General features: G+C 48.5%; 2 protein-coding genes across 2 annotated transcripts; both read left to right on the top strand.

The window, feature by feature from the left end:
- Positions 1 to 541: 541 nt before the first annotated feature.
- On the top strand, positions 542 to 7,176 carry LOC144128751 (muscle M-line assembly protein unc-89-like). The gene is made up of 6 exons (XM_077662408.1): positions 542 to 658; positions 1,158 to 1,375; positions 2,597 to 2,732; positions 3,277 to 3,470; positions 4,287 to 4,422; positions 6,601 to 7,176. Exons 1-6 carry the CDS (start codon positions 592 to 594, stop codon positions 7,065 to 7,067), a joined length of 1,218 nt encoding a protein of 405 aa, XP_077518534.1. The 5' UTR covers positions 542 to 591; the 3' UTR covers positions 7,068 to 7,176.
- Positions 7,177 to 10,947: 3,771 nt separating this feature from the next.
- LOC144128749 (muscle M-line assembly protein unc-89-like) lies at positions 10,948 to 18,649 on the top strand. The gene is made up of 6 exons (XM_077662406.1): positions 10,948 to 11,058; positions 11,557 to 11,774; positions 13,087 to 13,222; positions 13,773 to 13,966; positions 14,669 to 14,804; positions 18,035 to 18,649. Exons 1-6 carry the CDS (start codon positions 10,992 to 10,994, stop codon positions 18,529 to 18,531), a joined length of 1,248 nt encoding a protein of 415 aa, XP_077518532.1. The 5' UTR covers positions 10,948 to 10,991; the 3' UTR covers positions 18,532 to 18,649.
- The last annotated feature ends 1,838 nt before the right edge of the window (positions 18,650 to 20,487 follow it).

Below are 20,487 nucleotides of genomic sequence, written 5' to 3'. Positions count from 1 at the left end.
TATAGCACCACGGCGCCGATGGCATCTGACCTAGGTAGAGCCAACTGCACAGCCCTCCGTGTAAAAGATTCCAGTGCTAACAAGTTGTCTGTCTAGAAAGGGAGTAGTGCTGTCTCTTTAATACGCGCACTGTTTACTGGAAGCGTTGTGTTACCATAGGCGCAAGGCTAATATCAGCCTCTTGCACGAACGCGACGCTCAAGAATCCAGTGCAAGTGAGCCGTCCGCGCCTGTTGGCTTGAGCAATTAAATCACGAGGCACGCCATGAGCAATGTCTTCGAGGCTACATTGCGAGCCAGGTGGAAGAAAGAAAAATTAAGACGAGATGCAGCTTCGCATACACGCTCCGCGTCATCCTTGAGCCGTGACCATTTCTCGTTCCCACGCGCTTGCCGCTGCGCAGTATGTCTGACAAACATCGCGGTGCCGAGTGATCTCCGGCGTTGCGCGTGCGATTGCATCGGGGACGCGTCACCAAAGGACGTTGTGCCTACGACGGGCGCTGCTCCTGTTATAAATAAAGCCAGCCATGTCGCTGCTATCGCAGACAGCCTCTTCCACTCGGAGACTGGAACCTCTTCGCGAACAAAATGGCCGAACCTCCACCAGGCTGGCACCGTCCCATCTTCGCCATTGTCTTCGTCTGGCTTGCAGCATGTGCGTGTGTGCTACCATTACATGTATTCAACGAGTTGGTATTTGAATACAGCTGCTTTAATTTAGCCTAGCGCGAGAAATTTTCGCGATAGCATTACTCTAGCTGTCTTATAATACCGAAAAAAAAAATCTAATACAGTCCACTTTCGACGACTCCAACCCGAACGAAATCGAAACTTTATTCGAATGAAGGGGATCTTTTCAATGCACTTTATTTGAAGTATACCGGTAACTAATCGAATTTTAATTAACAAGGTTATACAATATAAAAACTCACCTGCGTAAGAACAAAACTGTATAAAAAGCATTGGCGTTACTCTTATATCGCATTCTGGACATCGATTACAATATGGTATGATTAAAATGGCAGAAAATAATCATGGCTCACCTGTATAATTGCGCGTGCATCCGAACGTAACTATTCATGAACGAACTTTCAGGTAGATTAGCTCACACGAGTGCTGCGGAAGCGAGCACGTGCTAATCGGCCTCTCCACAGGTACGACGAGTCCAGCTCAAGCCCTGAGGATGGTCGAAGTGAACGTCCCGTCGAGGCCCACCCGAGGGTCTACCGTGAAGCTGGAGTGCCTCTACGACCTGGAGAACGACCCCCTGTATAGCGTCAAGTGGTACAAGGACCAGCAGGAGTTCTTCCGCTTTTTGCCCAGGGACAGACCGGCCAAGAGAGTGTTCAAAATCAAGGGGCTCACCGTGAATGTAAGAGCACCTTCCGCCATTCGCAGTGCGCCGTCGCATAGTTTACTTTTTTATTTTAAAAAACGCGGTCACGTGTCCAGCTATTGTGAGCAGCTTAAGCGCCGATGTCACGACCGAAACGTAGCCAGAAACGGTGAACTGGAAAATAAGTTTTTATGGTTCAAAAGGCACACTTTTGCAACGAAGCTAATTGGAGGCTTCCGTTTCTAAATTTGCTAGGAAAACGACTTCCTAGTATAACAAGCTCAGTCAGTGCAGAGGGAAAAATAAAAGAGACAGGCGTACCTTTTTACCAAAGAACGCCGCTCAAGAACATTCTGTGAAAAGCAGTTTACCCGTTTCAGATAACTGTGGGCGAACTGAAGCGCTTGCATGGGCACCTGCCGACACGGGAGAAGAGAAAGAGTGGATCCTATAGCTTTTCCTCTTTCGTTTTGGTACGCCGTGGTATGAGGATATTGCATGTTCCCTGCCTTTTGCCGAATAGCTAGCAAGTCAACTCCTTGCAATAAAATATGCCATGCCCCCACATCAGAGGAAAACGCGAAGAAACAAGAATCTGTCACCACTAAAAATAAAAAATAAACTGCGCACCCACTTCCTCGCTTGGGCTCAAGAAACGTTGACATAAAAAACAACCAGTAATTGCTGCAGTCAGCATTCTAAAGTATAAAATGCAGTGAGGCGAATAAGCGTTAAAGCAAGACAAGTGGTTGTTTTCAATACCTCCATTATCCAATAATAAAATATCGCTTCTAAACGAGAAGTCTTAAATGTCGACCTAAGGTTAAATGCTGCAACCAACGTTATTTCCGAGAAGAAATCATTGCAAAAACTATTTCCGAGTCGCAGAAAAACTGATTTCTCAAACTATTCGAGCAAAAATTAGTGCAGTGAATTGTTCCAGAACCTCGGCCCGGAATTAAATCGCGAGTTATTGGCCATTAACGAAATTAACACGTTCCAATAAACGACATTCAAGTGAGATCTGTGGAACTTTAAAATATGTTAAATAAAGTTGTATGAAGGTTGCAATTGTCGTAGTGACAAGCTCACGAACAGAAACAGTGTAAGTAAGAATATATGGGAGACAGCGAAGCACCTCGAGTGAAATTCAGTGGTTCCGAAACAGGACAGCGAATTCGGTGCACCTCACAATCGTTTCATGTATCTATTAGAGATCAGTCACCGCATATTTGCATTTACGAAATGTCCTTTCAGCAAGCAGAAAGCAGCGAATCTTCGGTGGTCCTGAACAACGTACAGCACAGCGCCTCCGGAAGGTACAGGTGTGAGGTATCAACCGACGCCCCCTCATTCGCAGTGGTGTCAGACGAAGGAGATCTCCGCGTTACGGGTAAGCTTTATTCTGCGACCCATGTGCAGTATTGTTGAGAAATATTAGGTCCATATGATTTAGGATGTACATTCAGGGCCATCTACCTCGTGTCACGAAGAAAACTGGGGACAGCTTTTGAATTGTTCAATTTTCACGGGGATAACAGCGGTCTCCTTCATTCAAGCGTGGTTTGGGAAACTGGCAACGCGCAAGCAAACTGTGAGCTGCCACGTACAGCTCTATAAACGTTAAATGAATATGCTCATCTTCAGTTTGATGTTTACTTCGAAGGCCTGTCTACTCGCCTTTTCAGATTACTTTATCTATTATTGTCAAGGGCTGTACTGCAAAAATCGAAGATCAGTTAAGTACTAGCCCTTGAAATAATTATTGCCTCGCCCTAGGCGCGGTGTCCGCCGCCTCGAGATATAAATAGAATCCCATAGACATCCTGCGATTTCAAATGTGGACACCTACCGGTTGTGCTCGCTTTTAGAGTTCGTTTTTTTCGTCTCGTTTCATCGATTTTTGTTATTTTTGTTTTCTAACGAACCCTTCGCAGAACGGCCGCTGGCGATGGAGCAACCTCCCATTGGTGTCCTGGGTGGAGGTGTGCGCCTCAGCTGCCCACACGACCTTGGTGACGTGCCCCTGTACAGCTTCAAGTGGTACAAAGACGGCATGGAATTCTACCGGCTTGTGCCCCGCAGCAATCCCCCCGGAAACTTGTTCACCGTGGAAGGCGTCACTGTCGACGTAAGTTAGTTATCCTGCAATGTAACGGGCACCAGCCAAATCTTCGCTGGCACCATCAGAGCACGAGCCACTCAGAACGTGTGCAGTGAACATTAACAAATATTTCAATGCCAGATGAATGTGCCCCGTTTGAGAGGTGCATTTTTAGAAGGCACTTTCAAGATTTGCTGTGAGGCGTGCGCGAGTCTTTGGCTTAACTTGCTTCCATTTCTTGCCACAATAGCGTATTTCTGTATTTAGTTGTACGCAAACGCTCGAGATGTGATCGAATCTTGACGCGCTTTTGGAGAGCGTACAAGTTGTATTGAAACGAAGGAAGGGGCCAACCCGCCAGTTTCACGATAAAGAATTGTTATCGAGCGATAAATTGGGATTTGGGGACCGCCATAGTCCGCTCCGGTCGCTCGTTGTTTGGCCTATTCGTCCGCTTCGAACAAGAGCGCCAGCAAACACTCTGCGTGTTGCATTCAAGCAGAGCAATGTTCTCTCCACTTGGCTCTACGGTCATTATTTTAGTACACCAGAGTTTTTAAAATCTGTGTGGTAGCTTACGGCGAATACAGACGCTCAACAACTTGCAGGCTCCCTTTTGAGCCAAAAGCATTAGCAGAGCTGTGCTGAGGAGGAAAGCACATGCACCATAGTGAGACACACAGCTTATTCTTTTTCATTACGCATCCACGTGATCCATGCTGCATGTGTCATAAGTGATACTCCCCCAAACTATTGTAATTGCGCATCACTGCTATACATTTAGGTGACACTGAAGCCGGTAGGGTGATATGCCCGTCACCCTTTCTTTCTGCCGTGGCGCAGATGCTGCAGTCCAACTACTCCTCCCTGTACCTGACGAACCTGACGGCGCTGAGTGCGGGCAACTACCGCTGCGAGGCCAGCTCCGACGCACCGCCTTTCCTCACGGTGCAGGACGAGAAGATGCTCACTGTCTCCGGTAAGTATACGGACCGCAGCCCCGTACCTTCTTGCCAGTGTGCGTGCCTACAGCTCTCATTGGTCCCCCGGTCGATGACGTCAGGCACGTACTTGATGTGGGCCCATCTTCACTGCAGCCTGACATCCCAGACATATGCGAGCAAAGGTTGCGCCTCTTTCTTTGCCTTCATCCGTCGCTTTCTGCTGGGTGCTTCGTCCACTCGGGCGTGTCCCATGCCAACCGGAGTGGCGAACATTGTAGCTGGCGACGCTCGTGGACGCGGCAAATCAAATGGTGCACCATCTGCGCGACTGCACACTGTGTGACGCCCAAGAAGTTCCCTCTGCCACTTCTATGTCGGTTATAGACAAATATTTGGTGGAAGATAATCCGTAGAACGTTGCGTAGACGTACAAGAGTGGTCCTCAGAGACATCTGGCATGAGTTACCTTCAGTGATGGTGCTCTTTGTATCCGCACGCATTGCCAGTCTACCTTTATCGTAATCTCTACCCATTCCAGTAGCAAAAAGTATTCATACTTAGATATATGAGTAAAAATTGGCGCCAAAACACAGGAAAAAGTTTTATCTTTAATATTACAAAAATTCTTCCGGATCCATATGCGTACAGTCCGATACGATTTGAAGGTGAACTTTTCGGGTTTAGCCTACTCGAATTAAACTGCTCTAACGTTGTTTATTTTCACTTTTCACACGAAGACTGGAAGAAACCAACGAGATAACCTTCAAATCGCGCTTGACTAGGGCACTGTGACTCACTGCCACGTTTTATTGTACTCATGATATAGGGGGGGGAGTCAATATTACGATGCATGAAGCAGCAGAATTTTTACGGCAGAGAGCTGCGGCAGTTCGCAAAACTTTCTTATACTTCTAACTCTGCGGAAAAGGCTTTCTGAACATTCCAAGGAGATTGGTCTCTCCCAGGTAGGCCCACACTCTTTAGCAATACTGGCGATTTGCATAATCGAAGATACCGCAATTCGACTGACCTAACGTCCAAGCTTTTCCTTATACACATCATCCTAGCCCACTATTTGCGCACAGAGCATATGCGAAACACTGTTTATGAATCATATGAATTAGTATATGTATATATGAAAAATGAATTATATACTGTTCGAAGATCTTTCTCGAGAAAAAGAATCATTAAGCGTCATCACAATCATCTCACATCACTTCGCCACTCGAGAAGTTGAAGTCTAACGCTCAGCCATCGCCATTAGCACCAACGTGGCCTTTTCTGGGCAGAAACATGTCCTAGTCGTCCAATTATACCATCTGTCTCAGTAGCTGAAGAGAGACATATGAAAAGTAAAGTGCATTTTGCACACTCGAAACCACCGAAAAGTGGCGATTTGGAAATAAAAAAAAGAAAAAGAATATCCTGCAGCTAGAAAACAATCAACTCTTTTAAAGCGTCCCTAAGGAGAGGACAGGTGAAGTTACTGTGCGCATGGAAGTGTATACTGACCAGTGATCGATGCTTCATTAAACTTAAACAAGTGACGTTCATTAAGACTCATATAGTTACGTTTTGAAAAAAAAATAAACATTGTTGTTCTCGACGTTCCAGCTGCCATTCCGTTGTCTCATTCGCAAAATTAGAAGACGAAGTAGTGGTGCCCCTCGCGAGTCGTTGTAGCGTTCTCCTTAAAACTATGCTCGCGCGCATGCCTCCGCGCACATCGTGGACATTTATAAACGGTTCTGGGTACCAGCAGAACCCTTTCGCAGCTTTGACAGCTTTTTCTGTGGTCAGCATGCCAGCAACAAATTTAAACAGCTTGCACTTGAACACGTGTATAAAATGCCTGAAATTCGACCCTTCGTCCGAACTCGCCAGTGCACGCCAGTGTGCGCAATCTGTGCGCAGTACTTGTTAATCCCTTTGCTTATCTTGTCTATATTCTCTCTCTCTCTCTTTCTCTCTCTCTCTCTCTCTCGTGCTAACTTAAATGCGGTCGTAGCGTTCCGATGAGTTCTCTGCTAAATTTCACGAGGGAAAACAGCGCCTACACAGGACGAAGCGGAAAGACAGCAACGCAGTGTTGTCTTCTTCTGCTCCGTCCTGCGTGAATGCTGTTTTCATCTGCAGATCACACACCCGTTAGCCCCGCTGTTCAACCTGTTACATGCGTTGTTCTCCCTTTTACGTCGTTGCTGCTCGGCCAGAACTGCGAGAGATGAGGCCGCACATCAACACCGACCGGGACACGTACCAGGCGGGAGACACAGTGCGCCTCAACTGCACCTCGAGCCGTGCCAGGCCGGCCCCGAAGCTGGCGCTGTTCATCGACGACCGCCTCGTGGACGACACGGAGGCACAAGCGACGGTCGAAACCCACAGGGACGGCTTCCAGGCTGCGAACCTCGAGACGAGACTCGTGGTCGCCAATCACTACGCGCGTGCAGGCGCTATCCGCGTCAAGTGCCACGCCAGCTTCACGGGGCTCTACGAAGCCATGGGCCAGAAGTCCATTCCTGTGGTCGCTCAGCGAACCGGAGTGCACTCGCCTCCTCAGCAACGCCAACACCAGCACCAACGGCCACTGCACGCTGTACCCATGCCCACGCCACAGGACGAATGCCTGGCCAAGGCTGCGGCTATCCTCACCAAGCTCTGGGCCTCTTACCGGTGAAACACGGTCCAGAAAGCAGTGCTCCCATTGCACTTCCGGCAACTTGCGGGCAACGCAAATAAATATCATACCAGTAATCAGCAATGAAGATACATAATAAATTATTGTGAACTCCCGCATTGTGTAGTATCTTATATTTGATGGACACGGTGATCGGCATCCGTGCGCGATAACGCGTTTCATTCCTTCAACTCATAGAGGTTGTGCCTTGAAATTATAGAACAGAGTCTCAATGTAAGGCCGTCGACAACTCCAAGTACAGGTTTAAGCTCACTAATACAGAAGCGGCGGATCACGTCATCGATCACAGCATGTATACGGGGCCGCCGTCGACAAGGTCACAAGGAGGTCTTCGAGACTAGCCGCAGCCAGTATGCTGACCGAGAACGCAAGGCAGATATCAAGCTCAGTCAAGCTCACGTGTGCCAAACGGCCAAAAAATTTGAACCGGCCGTTTTCTCCGTTTAAGTAGACATTACAGAACAAATCGGAGGACACGATGACCTTGAGTCTATTATTGTGATTGACTGAAGTATCGGCAATTTTATATCCGTATCTCACATAAGCCACTAGCGAATTAAGCTAGGTAACACGCTTAAACGTTGTACAAAAATTGATATGCAGTAAATTAAAATTATTGTTTAATAGTCTCGGAAGGTAACAGCAGTTTTCAATAGTCCGCGAGGTGCTTCAAGTGCTAAAGGATTAAACATACTTTGGGCAGCTAGCGACAGCGGATCCGAACCACGAGAACGAAATGACTAGGATATTGAGAATGGGTTGGAGTGCATTTGGTAGGTACGCTCAGATCAGGAGTGGCAGTTTAACATTATTCCTCAAGATGAAAATGCATAACACCTGCATCTCACCGGTACTCACCTATGGGACAGAAACGTTGAAGCAAAGAAAAGGGTTCAGCTTAAGTTGAGGCCAGAGCAGCGAGCTATTAATTAGAAAATTATAGGTTTAACGTTAACAGACAAGCTGGGAGCAGAGTATATCAGGAAACAAACGTAAGTTAATGAGGTCCAAGGCGAAATCAAGAAGAGAACTTACATGGGCATGTAATGCGAAGGCGAGATAACCGATGGTCCTTACGGGTAGTGTACTGGATTCCAAGAGAAGGCAACGGTAGCAGGGGGCACCAGAAAGTTAGGTGGGCGGATGAGATTAAGAAGTCCGCAGGCATAAAGGAGGCGCAGGTGACAAAGGACGAAATAAAGTTTCTCAGTCAGTCAGTAGTCAGTCAGTCAGCAGTCAGTCAGTCAGTCAGTCAGTGAGTCAGTCAGTCAGTCGGTCGGTCGGTCGGTCGGTCGGTCGGTCAGTTGGTAAGTCGGTCGGTCGGTCGGTCGGTCGGTCGGTCGGTCGGTCGGTCGGTCAGTTGGTAAGTCGGTCTCTCTGTCTGTCTGTCTGTCTGTCTGTCTGTCTGTCTGTCTGTCTGTCTGTCTGTCTGTCGGTCGGTCGGTCGGTCGGTCGGTCGGTCGGTCGGTCGGTCGGTCCGTCGGTCGGTCGGTCGGTCGGTCGGTCGGTCAGTTGGTAAGTCGGTCGGCCGGTCGGTCGGTCGGTTGGTCGGTCGGTCGGTCGGTCGGTCGGTCGGTCGGTCATTTGGTAAGTCGGTCGGTTGGTCGGTCTGTCGGTCGGTCGGTCGGTCTGTCGGTCTGTCGGTCTGTCGGTCGGTCTGTCGGTCGGTCGGTCGGTCGGTCAGTTGGTAAGTCGGTCGGTCGGTCGGTCGGTCATTTGGTAAGTCGGTCGGTTGGTCGGTCTGTCGGTCGGTCGGTCGGTCGGTCGGTCGGTCGGTCGGTCGGTCTGTCAGTTGGTAAGTCGGTCGGTCAGTCGGTCTGTCGGTCGGTGGGTCGGTCGATCGGTTGGTCTGTCGGTCGGTCGGTCGGTCAGTTGGTAAGTCGGTCGGTCGGTCGGTCGGTCGGTCGGTCGGTCGGTCGGTCGGTCGGTCGGTCGGTCGGTCGGTCGGTCGGTCGGTCGGTCGGTCGGTCGGTCGGTCGGTCGGTCGGTTTGTCGGTCGGTCGGTCGGTCGGTCGGTTGGTAAGTCGGTCGGTCGGTCGGTCGGTCGGTCGGTCGGTCGGTCGGTCGGTCGGTCGGTCGGTCGGTCGGTCGGTCGGTCGGTCGGTCGGTCGGTCGGTCGGTCGGTCGGTCGGTCGGTTGGTAAGTCGGTCGGTCGGTCGGTCGGTCGGTCGGTGAGTCAGTCAGTAAGGTTAGCTTCGCCCGCAAACCCAAAAACCCAAGGAGGCGTTAGCGTTCTGCGCATGCTCATTGCCGCCCACTAATACCCTATCCAGCTATCCGACAGGGTCACCCGATTCTGGTACTCTCTACTGTAACAGAATTTCGGCTGTCGGCATCATTGGCATTCTGCCAGTACAGGAATGCCACGCAGGGGCCTCATGCCGGCCGCCAAGTCTGGGTGTGAATATGGTCCACAAACATTATTCGTGTGATCGTCTACAGCGCGGCACGCGCCGAAGCAAGCAACAATGTCGCGATACAATACTGGCGGTCGCATCGAATGGCGGCCACTCTATCGAGACCGTCCACGCCCCAGAGTGTAGCGGAGGAGGCTTTTTGTCAGCGCCTTTCGGCAGAGAAGCGCACTGCGCTGACCCATCCGCACCTCCTTACGTGCAGCGTTTTTTGGGGCCACGAGTGTGAGTATGTTAGAGCTTTAGAACCTGGCAACAATACGCCAAATAGCAGGGTACACAAGGTTGCCAAGAAGGAGAATCCTGATACCCGCTAAATCTGAGAGCGAACAGGGTCTAGACAGAAAGCCAGATCTATTGGTCACGTAGTCACCGCTTTATTTCTAGGATAACGCACTTGTTCCTTATATCAAACAGGAATATTCTCGGACGCTGAAACGCAGTTCACCTTTGTGAGCTCCACTGGCACAAGGAAAAACGCTGTGTGCAGATCACTCGACGAGAGATTACTCGAATATTTGCCTTCATATCACTACGGGATGCAAAGAAAGCATCAGTTGAAGAAATTAACAGTAGATACGCGCCTTCGGTGTGTACTACACCATCTGAAATGCTAAGAGTACTACGCTTAAATTGCTTGTACATTGTTTACAGCTGCACAGCACGTGTCATTTTCCATCCGGCTACGTTGCCAGGCTCAAACTTCATTTTGTCGCCAGATTTAACAGCAAGCGGTTTAGTAGCTGGCAATCTCGAATAGTCGGCTAATTGAATCGCTCATTGCAAATTTAGATGCATGGGCTGAATGCGCAGCTTTCTCTCTAGAGTATGTATATTAACATCTGTGTACACACCTCTGCCCTCACCTATGCCAAACACTCTCCGGTTAATACGTTCACAACACGACGTCGATAACAACCGCCGTAGGATAAATCTACTCTGCAGACCTTCGTGTAAAAGACTCCAGTGCTAACAAGCTACCGGTCTACACAGCATATATTATTGTCTATTTAAACCACCCAGTGTTTACTAGCAGTGTTGCGTTACCATAGGCGCAAGAGCTAGCTCAGCCTCTTGCACGAACGCGTCGCTCAAGAATGCAGTGCAAGTGAGCCCTCCACGCGTGTTTGCTTGAGCAATTAAGTCTCGAGGCACGCCATAAGCAGCGTCTTCGAGGCTACATTGCGAGCCAGATGGAAGAAAGAAAAATTAAGACGAGATGCAGCTTCTCATACACGCTCCGCGTCATCCTTGAGCCGCGACCATTTCTCGTTCTCACGCGCTTGCCGCTGCGCAGTATGTCTGACAAACATCGCGGTGCCGAGTGATCTCCGGTGTTGCGCGTGCAATTGCATCGGGGACGCGTCACCCAAGGCGTCGACGTTGTGCCCACGACGGGCGCTGCTCCTGTTATAAATAAAGCCAGCCATGCTGTCGCTCTCGCAGACAGCCTCTTCTACTCGGAGACTGGAACCTCTTCTCGAACAAAATGGCCGAGCCTCCACCAGGCTGGCACCGTCCCATCTCCGCCATTGTCTTCGTCTGGGTTGCAGCATGTGCGTGTGTGCTACCATTACAAGTATTCAACGAGTTGGTGTTTGAATACAGCAGCTTTATTTTAGCATAGCGGGAGAAATTAGCGCGATAGCATTACTCTAGGGGCCTTTGAAAACCGAAAAAAAAATCTAATACAGTCCACTTTCGACGACTCCAACCTGAAGGAAATCGAAACTTTATTCGAATGAAGGGGATCTTTTCAATGCACATTATTTGAAGTATACCGGTAACTAATCGAATTTTAATTAACAAGGTTATACAATACAAAAACTCACCTGCGTAAGAACAAAACTGTATAAAAAGCATTGGCGTTACTCTTATATCGCATTCTGGACATCGATTACAATATGGTATGATTAAAATGGCAGAAAATAATCATGGCTCACCTGTATAATTGCGCGTGCATCCGAACGTAACTATTCATGAACGAACTTTCAGGTAGATTAGCTCACACGAGTGGTGCGGAAGCGAGCACGTGCTAATCGGCCTCTCCACAGGTACGACGAGTCCAGCTCAAGCCCTGAGGATGATCGAAGTGAACGTCCCGTCGAGGCCCACCCGAGGGTCCACCGTGAAGCTGGAGTGCCTCTACGACCTGGAGAACGACCCCCTGTATAGCGTCCGGTGGTACAAGGACCGGCGGGAGTTCTTCCGCTTTTCACCCGGGGACAGACCGGCCAAGAAAGTTTTCAAAATCAAGGGGCTCACCGTGAATGTAAGCGCAACTTCCGCCATTCGCAGTGCGCCGTCGCATAGTTTACTTTTTCATTTTCAAAAACGCGGTCACGTGTCCAATTACTGAGAGGAGGATTAATCACTGACATCTCCAGCAGGGTCAGATACGGTCAAGTGGAAAATAAGTTTTTGTGGTCGAAAAGACACGCTTCTTCAAGCAATTTAATTCGTGGCTACCATTTTCAAATTTGTTAGAAAAAACAATTTCTCATTCAATAAGGTCCGTCAGTGGAGAGGGGCAAAAAAGCGCCGTACGTTCCCCTTTTACCCAAGAACAATTCTCAAGAACATTCCGTAAACAGCAGCTCACTCGTTTCATATAAACAGGTGCGAACCGAAGCGCTTGTGCGGCCACTTGCCGACAAGGAAGAAGGTAACGAGTAGCCCCTATAAGTTTCCTTGGTACCATGCGGTATGAGGGTGTTGCGTCTTCTCTACATTTTATCTAATGGCTAACAAGCCAGCGTTTTACAATAAAATATGTCATTCAGTATAGGAGTATCAAATCACGATGAAAGAAAAATTTCCATTAACTCAAAAAAAATGCGCCAGCACTTGCTGATTTGTGCTCAAGAAAAGTTAACACACAAAGCTAGTTATTCATGTAGTCAGCTTTCCAAAGTGCGGAATACAACGAGGATATAAAGCTGTAAATTTAGGCTGCTGGCTGACAAATAGAAGTTCGCTTCTAAAATAGAAGTTCTAAGGAAGCTCTCTCAGAGAAGATGTCATCGCAAAAACTATTTCCGTTCACTGTCACAGAAAAACTGCCTTCTCAAACGATTCGATAAGAAATCAGTGAAGCGAATTGTTCCGGGACCTCGGCCCGAATGAAATCACGAAATATTGCCCATTAAAGAAATTAACAATAAGGGAGTAATTACTCGCTGACATCCACCCGAGCGCAACCGCACGGCTACAAAGGAAAGCAATACGGCTTTCATTTGTAGCCGTATGGCTGCGCTCGAGTGGATGTCAACAAGTAATTACTCCCTTATTACAAATCTACTCCACCTAGGAGAGTTCCCCTAAAACAATTGACTAACGAAATAATCGCGTTTCAGTAAACAACATTCAAGTGCAATCTCACCTCTATGAAGATTGAATATTTTGTACGACGGGCTCGCGAACGGAAACAGTGTAAGTAACAATTTATGGGAGACAGCGAAGCACCTCGAGTGAAATTCAGTGGTTCCGAAACAGGACAGCGAATTCGGTGCACCTCACAGTCGCTTCAAATATCCATTTGGGCTCAGTCACCACGTATTTCCAACTACGAAATGTGTTTTCAGCAAGCAGAAAGCGGCGAATCTTCGGTGGTCCTGAACAACGTACAGCACAGCGCCTCCGGAAGGTACAGGTGTGAGGTTTTAGCCGACGCACCCTCATTCGCCACGGAGTCAGACGACGCAGACCTCCGAATTACGGGTGAGCTCCGTTCTGCTTCCCACGTGCAGTCTTGGTCGAAACTCTTCGGGCCATATGGTTTATAATGCACACTGCAAGGCCATTTACCTATTGTAACGCAGATAACTGAGCACATGTATTGAATCGATCAAGTTTAACGGCGGCAAAAACGTTCCGCTTCAGTCCAGCGTGTTTTTTTTTTTTTGAAAAAAGCATCGCGCAAGCAAGCTATGTGCAGCCGCGTAGTGCCCTATAAAGCTTAGAATAAAATGTTTATCTTCGTTTTGATGTTTACTTCGAAGGCTTTCCTTCTCGCTTTCTTAGATTACTTAATTTGTTGTTGTCTAGGACTGTACTGCAATAATAAAGGATAAGTGAAGTACTAGCACTTCAATAATATTGCCTCACGCTAGACGCGGTAAGCGCCGCCTCGAGATCAAATAAGAATCCCACAGATATCCTAATATTTCTTCTCCTTCTAAATAAAATGCCAATAACGTGTGCGCACATGCTGGTTGCGTTTATTTTATAGTTCGTCTTATGATCTTTTTCTCGAACGAACACTTCGCAGAACAACCACTGGCAATGGAGCAACCTCCCATCGGTGTCCTGGGTGGAGGTGTGCGCCTCAGCTGCCGACACGACCTCGATGATGTACCCGTGCAAAGCTTCAAGTGGTACAAGGACGACACGGAATTGTACCGGTTTGTGCCCTACACCAGGCCCCCCGGAAACTTGTTCACCGTGAAAGGCGTCACCGTCGATGTAAGTCAGCTCTAATGCATTGTAAAGGGCTCAGGGGAAATCTTCGCAGGCACCATCAGAGCACGTGCCAGCCAGCACGCACGCAATGAAATTTGGCAAATGATGAGGATGTGCAGTTGGAAAAACACTTTCATGGTTTGTTGTCAAGCATGCTAGAGTCTTTGTATTAACTTGCTTCCATTTCTTGCGAGAACAGCGTATTTATGAAACAAACGCTCGAGACGTGATCCGGTCCTGACGCGTTTTTGGAAAGCGTAAAAGTTTTATTGAAACGAAGAAAGGGGCCGGACGCACGTTGTTTGGTCTCAACATCCGCATAGAACGAGAGCGCCAGCAAACACTGCATGTTGCATTCTGGTAGAACAATGTTCTCTCCACTTGGCTCTACGGTCATTATTTTAGTACACCAGAGTTTTTAAAATCTCTGTGGTAGCTTACGGCGAATACAGAGCCTCAACAACTGGCAGGCTCCCTTCTGAGCCAAAAGCATTAGCAGAGCTGTGCTGAGGAGGAGAGCACATGCGCCATTGCGAGACACACAGCTTGTTCTTTTTTATTACGCATCCACATGATCCATGCTGCATGTGTCATAAGCGATACTCCCCCAAACTTTTGTTATTGCGCGTCACTGCTATACATTTAGGTGACACCGAAGCCGGTAGGGTGATATGCCCGTCACCCTTTCTTCCTCCCGTGGCGCAGATGCTGCAGTCCAACTACTCCTCCCTGTACCTGACGAACCTGACGGCGCTGAGTGCAGGCACCTACCGCTGCGAGGCCAGCTCCGACGCACCGCCTTTCCTCACGGTGCAGGACGAGAAGATGCTCACTGTCTCCGGTAAGCATATGGACAGCAGCCCCGTACCTTCTTGCTAGTGTGCGTGCCTACAGCACTCATTGGTCCCCCGGTCGATGACGTCAGGCACGTACTTGATGTGGGCCCATCTTCACTGCAGCCTGACATCCCAGACATATGCGAGCAAAGGTTGCGCCTCTTTCTTTGCCTTCATCCGTCGCTTTCTGCTGGGTGCTTCGTCCACTCGGGCGTGTCCCATGCCAACCGGAGTGGCGAACATTGTAGCTGGCGACGCTCGTGGATGCGGCAAATCAAATGGTGCACCATCTGCGCGACTGCACTCTGTGTGAAGTCCAAGAAGTTCCCTCTGCCTCTTTCTATGTCGTTTATTGAGAAATATTTGGTAAACAACATAGTATAGAACGTTTCGCAGATATAAAAGAGCGGCCCTTGGAGAGATATGGCATGATTTCAGTGACGGTGCTCTTTGTTTCCGTACGTGAGTGCACGCTTTGGCACTGCCCTAGCTTCGGCCTCTATCGTCAACACTATACACTACGTTCCAGTCACAAATTAACATATAATGCCTCAGAAAGTATTCATACTTACATATATTTAAGTAATTTCGGCGCCAACTAAACCACAAGCAAAGTTTCAGCTTTAATATTATAGAAAATCTGCCGCATCCTCGTGAGTGCAGTCTGACGCGATTTGAATGTAGTCAGTTCAGCTTTAACCAACTCGGATTAAACGGTTGTAACACGGTTTATTCTCTGAAATAAATGCACGAGTTCAGCTAGCTGAAGCATTACAGTCAGTAGTACTAAGTGCAGCATGCATGGGACCGCAGAATTTTTACGGTAGTGAGCTGCGGCGCTTCGCAGACGTTTTTTGTGCTTAAAGCTCTGCGGAAAAGCTGATTGAAAGTTCCTAGGACAATGGTCTCTCCCAGGGAGACCCACACTGTGTAGTAATCCTCGTGCCCTGCATAAGCGACATTCACGCAATTCGACCGGCTTCAGTCTCAAGCCGTTCCTCATTGCGCATCATCCTAGCTTACTATTTGTGGAAAAATCGTATGCGAAAACAGTTTATTCACTAAAATTTAAAAAAAGTAAATAAGTACATTGTCGAAAGATCTTTTTTCTAAAACGAAAGCTTCATAAAGTGTCGTTGCAGTGCTCAAAACCACCTACGCCATCTCCAAAGTCTTTTTCTTTTGGAATAAAGATGTCCTTGTCGCCGCTTGCAACATCTGTCTCGATAGCTGAAAAGCGACTTTTAAAATTAGAGTGCAAACAGCACACTCAGAACCACCTCAAAGTGCTGATTTGGCTAATATTCTGCCGTTATAAAACAATACACTCTTTAAAAGCATCCCTAAGAAGAGGACAGATGCAGCTGCGATGCGTATGGAATAGTATATTAGCCTCTGACTGATGGCTCATAAACCTTGAAGAAATTTTTTCGTGATAAAAAATGCACCTTCTGCACGTGCCACGTGTCATTGCGTTGTTGCCGTTGCAAAATTCGAAAGGGAGTCAGTGGCGCACCTCACGAATTTGCAGCGTTCACCTTAAAGCATGATCTAACCAATCATTTTAAACTAGAGAGAACTTTCCGCCCTCTGGACAAAAGCCTGACTAAAGAAATAGGTTACGTGGCGTCGTCTGCAGACGAGATCGATACGCACCTCATCACTCCTCGAGCACATTTATCCGGATCTATGCAACCCAAACTGTAAACACTGCGACCAACGAGCCAGCTACGATGACATCCTGTGGGATTGTGAAATAGAGCCACCTCCGGGTAGTCTAGTTACCGCTCCTTCTTTTGAGCGGTGGGAGGCTGTGCTGACTAGCTCTGACCGCAGAACGCTAGTTCTGGCGGTGGAGTGGGCTGACAAAGTCGTCGAGAGCTATGTACTCTCGACCACTTGACGCGACCTCTTATCAAGCTCTTTCCGGCGAATAAAATGTTTTACAATCAGTCAATCAAACTATGTTCGCACGCTTGGTTCTGCACCAGACGTGCAGTTCTAGGCGATTCTGGGTGTCAGTAGCACCTTTTGGCAGCTTTTTTTCCCGGCCATCATTGAGCATAAATTTAAACAGTACTCAATTATAACTTGTTACTGTCCTAGTTTGTGCATACTTTTGGTAATAAAAGAGCGCAACAAAATAAGACGGACACAAGAGAGGTGGACAGGACGACCTGTCCACCTCTCTTGTGTCCTTTTTTTTGCACTTTTTTAATGCCAAAATTTAAACAGCTTGTACTCAGCATGCTGATATAATGTTCTTCACGTCTACTTGCTCTCTCTGTAAAAGGGAGGATTGTTTGGCCAGTTGGTTCATGATTCAAGACTGAAAATGGCGCGAAAAACATATTGCGTCATGTGCTTAGTGCTGCAGGATTCTCGCTTTTTCTCTACCCCGTCTACTTTCCTGCACAACCTGCGCAATTTGTTGGGTGCCGAAAACACTACACGCACACCGCCTCGTCCCGCAATCTTTTTATGTTGACTGCCAAAGCAAGGTGATCTACGAAATCCCTCTGTCATGCGGTGCCACTTATGTTGGCCAGACTGGCCGCTGCTTAAATGACAGATTAAGAGAGCAAGCTAATGATGTCAGAGCAGGCAGAGGGATCACACTCGCCAAGCATGTGACAACATGCAAATGCACTCCTCAGTTCAACAAAAGCAAAGTGCTGCGCACGCACGCAAGCCAACAAAAACGAGAACTGTACGAAGGTGTCATCCACATGAGAGGTGGAAAGTGCTTGAGCGTGCGGTCTCTTCGCTTATCGAGAAAAGAGATAGCCTTTCTAGATTTTGACCTGCAATAGTACCAATCTTATATCATGGTGTTCTTTTAGTTTATTTTATGTGTAATTCCTGTATTTATTGCGCTTTCGCATGAAATACACTCAGTTGTAAGTTCGGTGCTGTGTGTGTGTTTCTTCTCTCTATCTTGTCCCGTTTTTCGTGCCGTTTTCAGTCTTGAATTGCTCTCTCTCTACCACTTTCTCTCTCTCTTTGTCTCTCTCGCTGTAACGTAAATGCAGTCGTAGCGTTCCGATGAGTTGTCTGCTTAATTTCACGAGGGCAAACAGCGCTTACACAGCACGGAGCAGAAGGACAGCAACGCAGTGTTGTCTTCTTCTGCTCCGTCCTGCGTGAATGCTGTTTTCATCTGCAGACCATGCACCCGTCAGCCCCGCTGTTCAACCTGTTATATGCGCTGTTCTCCCTTTTCGTCCTCGGCCAGAACTGCGAGAGATGAGGCCGCACATCACCACCGACCGGCACACGTACCAGGCGGGAGAGACAGTGCGCCTCAACTGCACCTCGAGCCGTGCCAGGCCGGCCCCGAAGCTGGCGCTGTTCATCGACGACCGCCTCGTGGACGACACGGAGGCACAAGCGACGGTCGAAACCCACAGGGACGGCTTCCAGGCTGCGAACCTCGAGACCAGCCTCTCAATCGGCAATCATTACGCGCACGGGGGTGCTGTCCGCGTCGCGTGCCTCGCCAGCTTCGCGGGGCTCTACGAAGCCATGGGCCAGACGTCCATTCCTGTGGTCGCTCAGCGAACCAGAGTGTACTCGTCTCCCCACCAACACCAGCAGCAACGCCAACACCAGCACCAACGGCCGCCGTACACTGCACCCGTGCCCACGCCGCAGGACGAATGCCTGGCCAAGGCTGTGGCTGTCCTCACCAAGCTCTGGGCCTCTACCGGTGAAACACGCTCCAGAAAGTAGTGCTCCCATTGCTCTTCCGGCAACTTGCGGGCAACGCAAATAAATATCATACCAGTAATCAGCAATGAAGATACATAATAAATTATTGTGAACTCCCGCATTGTGTAGTATCTTATATTTGATGGACACGGTGATCGGCATCCGCGCGTGATAACGCGTTTCATTCCTTCAACTCATAGAGGTTGTGCCTTGAAATTATAGAACAGAGCCACAAAGTAAGGCCGTCGACAACTCCGAGTACAGGTTTAAGCTCGCTAATACAGAAGCGGCGGATCACGTCATCGATCACACCATGTATAGGGGGCCATCGTCAACAAGGTCGCAAGGGAGCTGCGAAAATACCCGGAGCCAGTATGCTAGCTGAAAACGCAAGGCAAACTAAATGCTCAGTCAAGCTCACATGTGTCAAATGGCCAATAAATCTGAACCCGCCGTTTTCTCCGTTTAAGTAGGCATTATATACAGAACAGGTCGGAGGACACGATGACCTTGAATCTGTTGTTGTGATTGACTGAAGTATCGGCAATTTTGTATCTGTAGCTCACATAACCCACTAGCGAAGTAAGCTAGGTAACGCGCTTAAACGTTGTACAAAAATTAATATTCATTAAACTAAAATTGATGCTCAACAGCGTCGGAAGGGAACAGCAGTTTACGACAGGCTGCGAGGTGCTTCAAGGGGTAAAGGATTAAACATACTTTGGGCAGCTAGCGACAGCGTATCCGAACCACGAGAATGAAATGACTAGGATAATGAGAATGGGGCGCAGTGAATTTGGTAGGTAGTCTCAGACCAGGAATGACAGTTTAACAGTATCCCTCAAGATAAATGTGTAGAACAGCTGCATCTTACTGGTACTCGCCAAAGAGGCAAAAACGCTGAGGCAAACAAAAGGGTTCAGCTTAAATTGATGCCAACGCAGCGAGTTTTTTAATAGAAAACTATAGGTGTAGCGTTACCAGACAAGAAGGAATCAGAGTGGATCAGGAAATAAACGTAAGTTAATGAGGTCCAAGGCGAAATCAAGAAGAGAACTTACATGGGCATGTAATGCGAAGGCGAGATAACCGATGGTCCTTACGGGTAGTGTACTGTATTCCAAGAGAAGGCAACGGCAGCACGGGCGACAGAAAGTTGGGGGGGGGGGGGGGGGGGGATGAGATTAAGAAGGTTGCCGGAAAAAGGTGGCCGCAGGTGACGGAAGACAAAATAAAGTTTCTCAGTCAGTCAGTCAGTCAGTCAGTCAGTCAGTCAGTCAGTCAGTCAGGTTAGCTTCGCCCGCTAACCCAAAAACCCAACGGGCGATAGCGTTCTGTGCATGATCATTGCCGCCCAGTATTCCCCTATCCAGTTGTCCGACAGAATCACCCGATTCTAGAACTCTCTACTGCAACAGTATTTCGGCTATCGGCATCATTGGCACCCCGCCAGTATATATGAATGTCACGCAAGGACCTCATGCCGGCCGGCAAATCTGGGTGTGAATATGGTCCACAAACAATATTCGTGTGATCGTCAACAGCGCGGCACGCGCAGAAGCAAGCAACAATGTCGCTTTACAAAATGGCGGTCGCATCGAATGGCGGCCATTCGATCGAGACCGTCCACGCCCCAGAGTGCAGCGGAGGAGGCTTTTATGTCAGCGCCTTTCGGCAGAGAAGCGCAATGCGCTGCTCTATCCTCCCCGCCTTTTGTGCATTTTTTTTTATTGCATTGGAAAACGTTTATTATCGGCTTGAGTTATAAATGGGTCTGTTGACCTTGCTAGGTGGCCGTCAGTGGAGACTGGCGGCGACCCCTTCGGCTCTCGTCACCACCTGTACTTGGGTTTCCAGGCCGGAGCTGAGCAACAAGGTCTCCCACGGGCCCGGGAGCGCGAGCCTCTTGAGCGATATTGGTGGGGGATCTCTCGGACAGTCACAGAAGATGTGGTCTACGGTGGCTTTGCCGCCGCA

This window comes from Amblyomma americanum, chromosome 4, assembly GCF_052857255.1.
Source record: "Amblyomma americanum isolate KBUSLIRL-KWMA chromosome 4, ASM5285725v1, whole genome shotgun sequence".
Classification (NCBI taxonomy): domain Eukaryota; kingdom Metazoa; phylum Arthropoda; class Arachnida; order Ixodida; family Ixodidae; genus Amblyomma; species Amblyomma americanum.
Note: the sequence above shows the minus strand (reverse complement) of the source record. Positions and strands in the feature narration are given on the sequence as shown.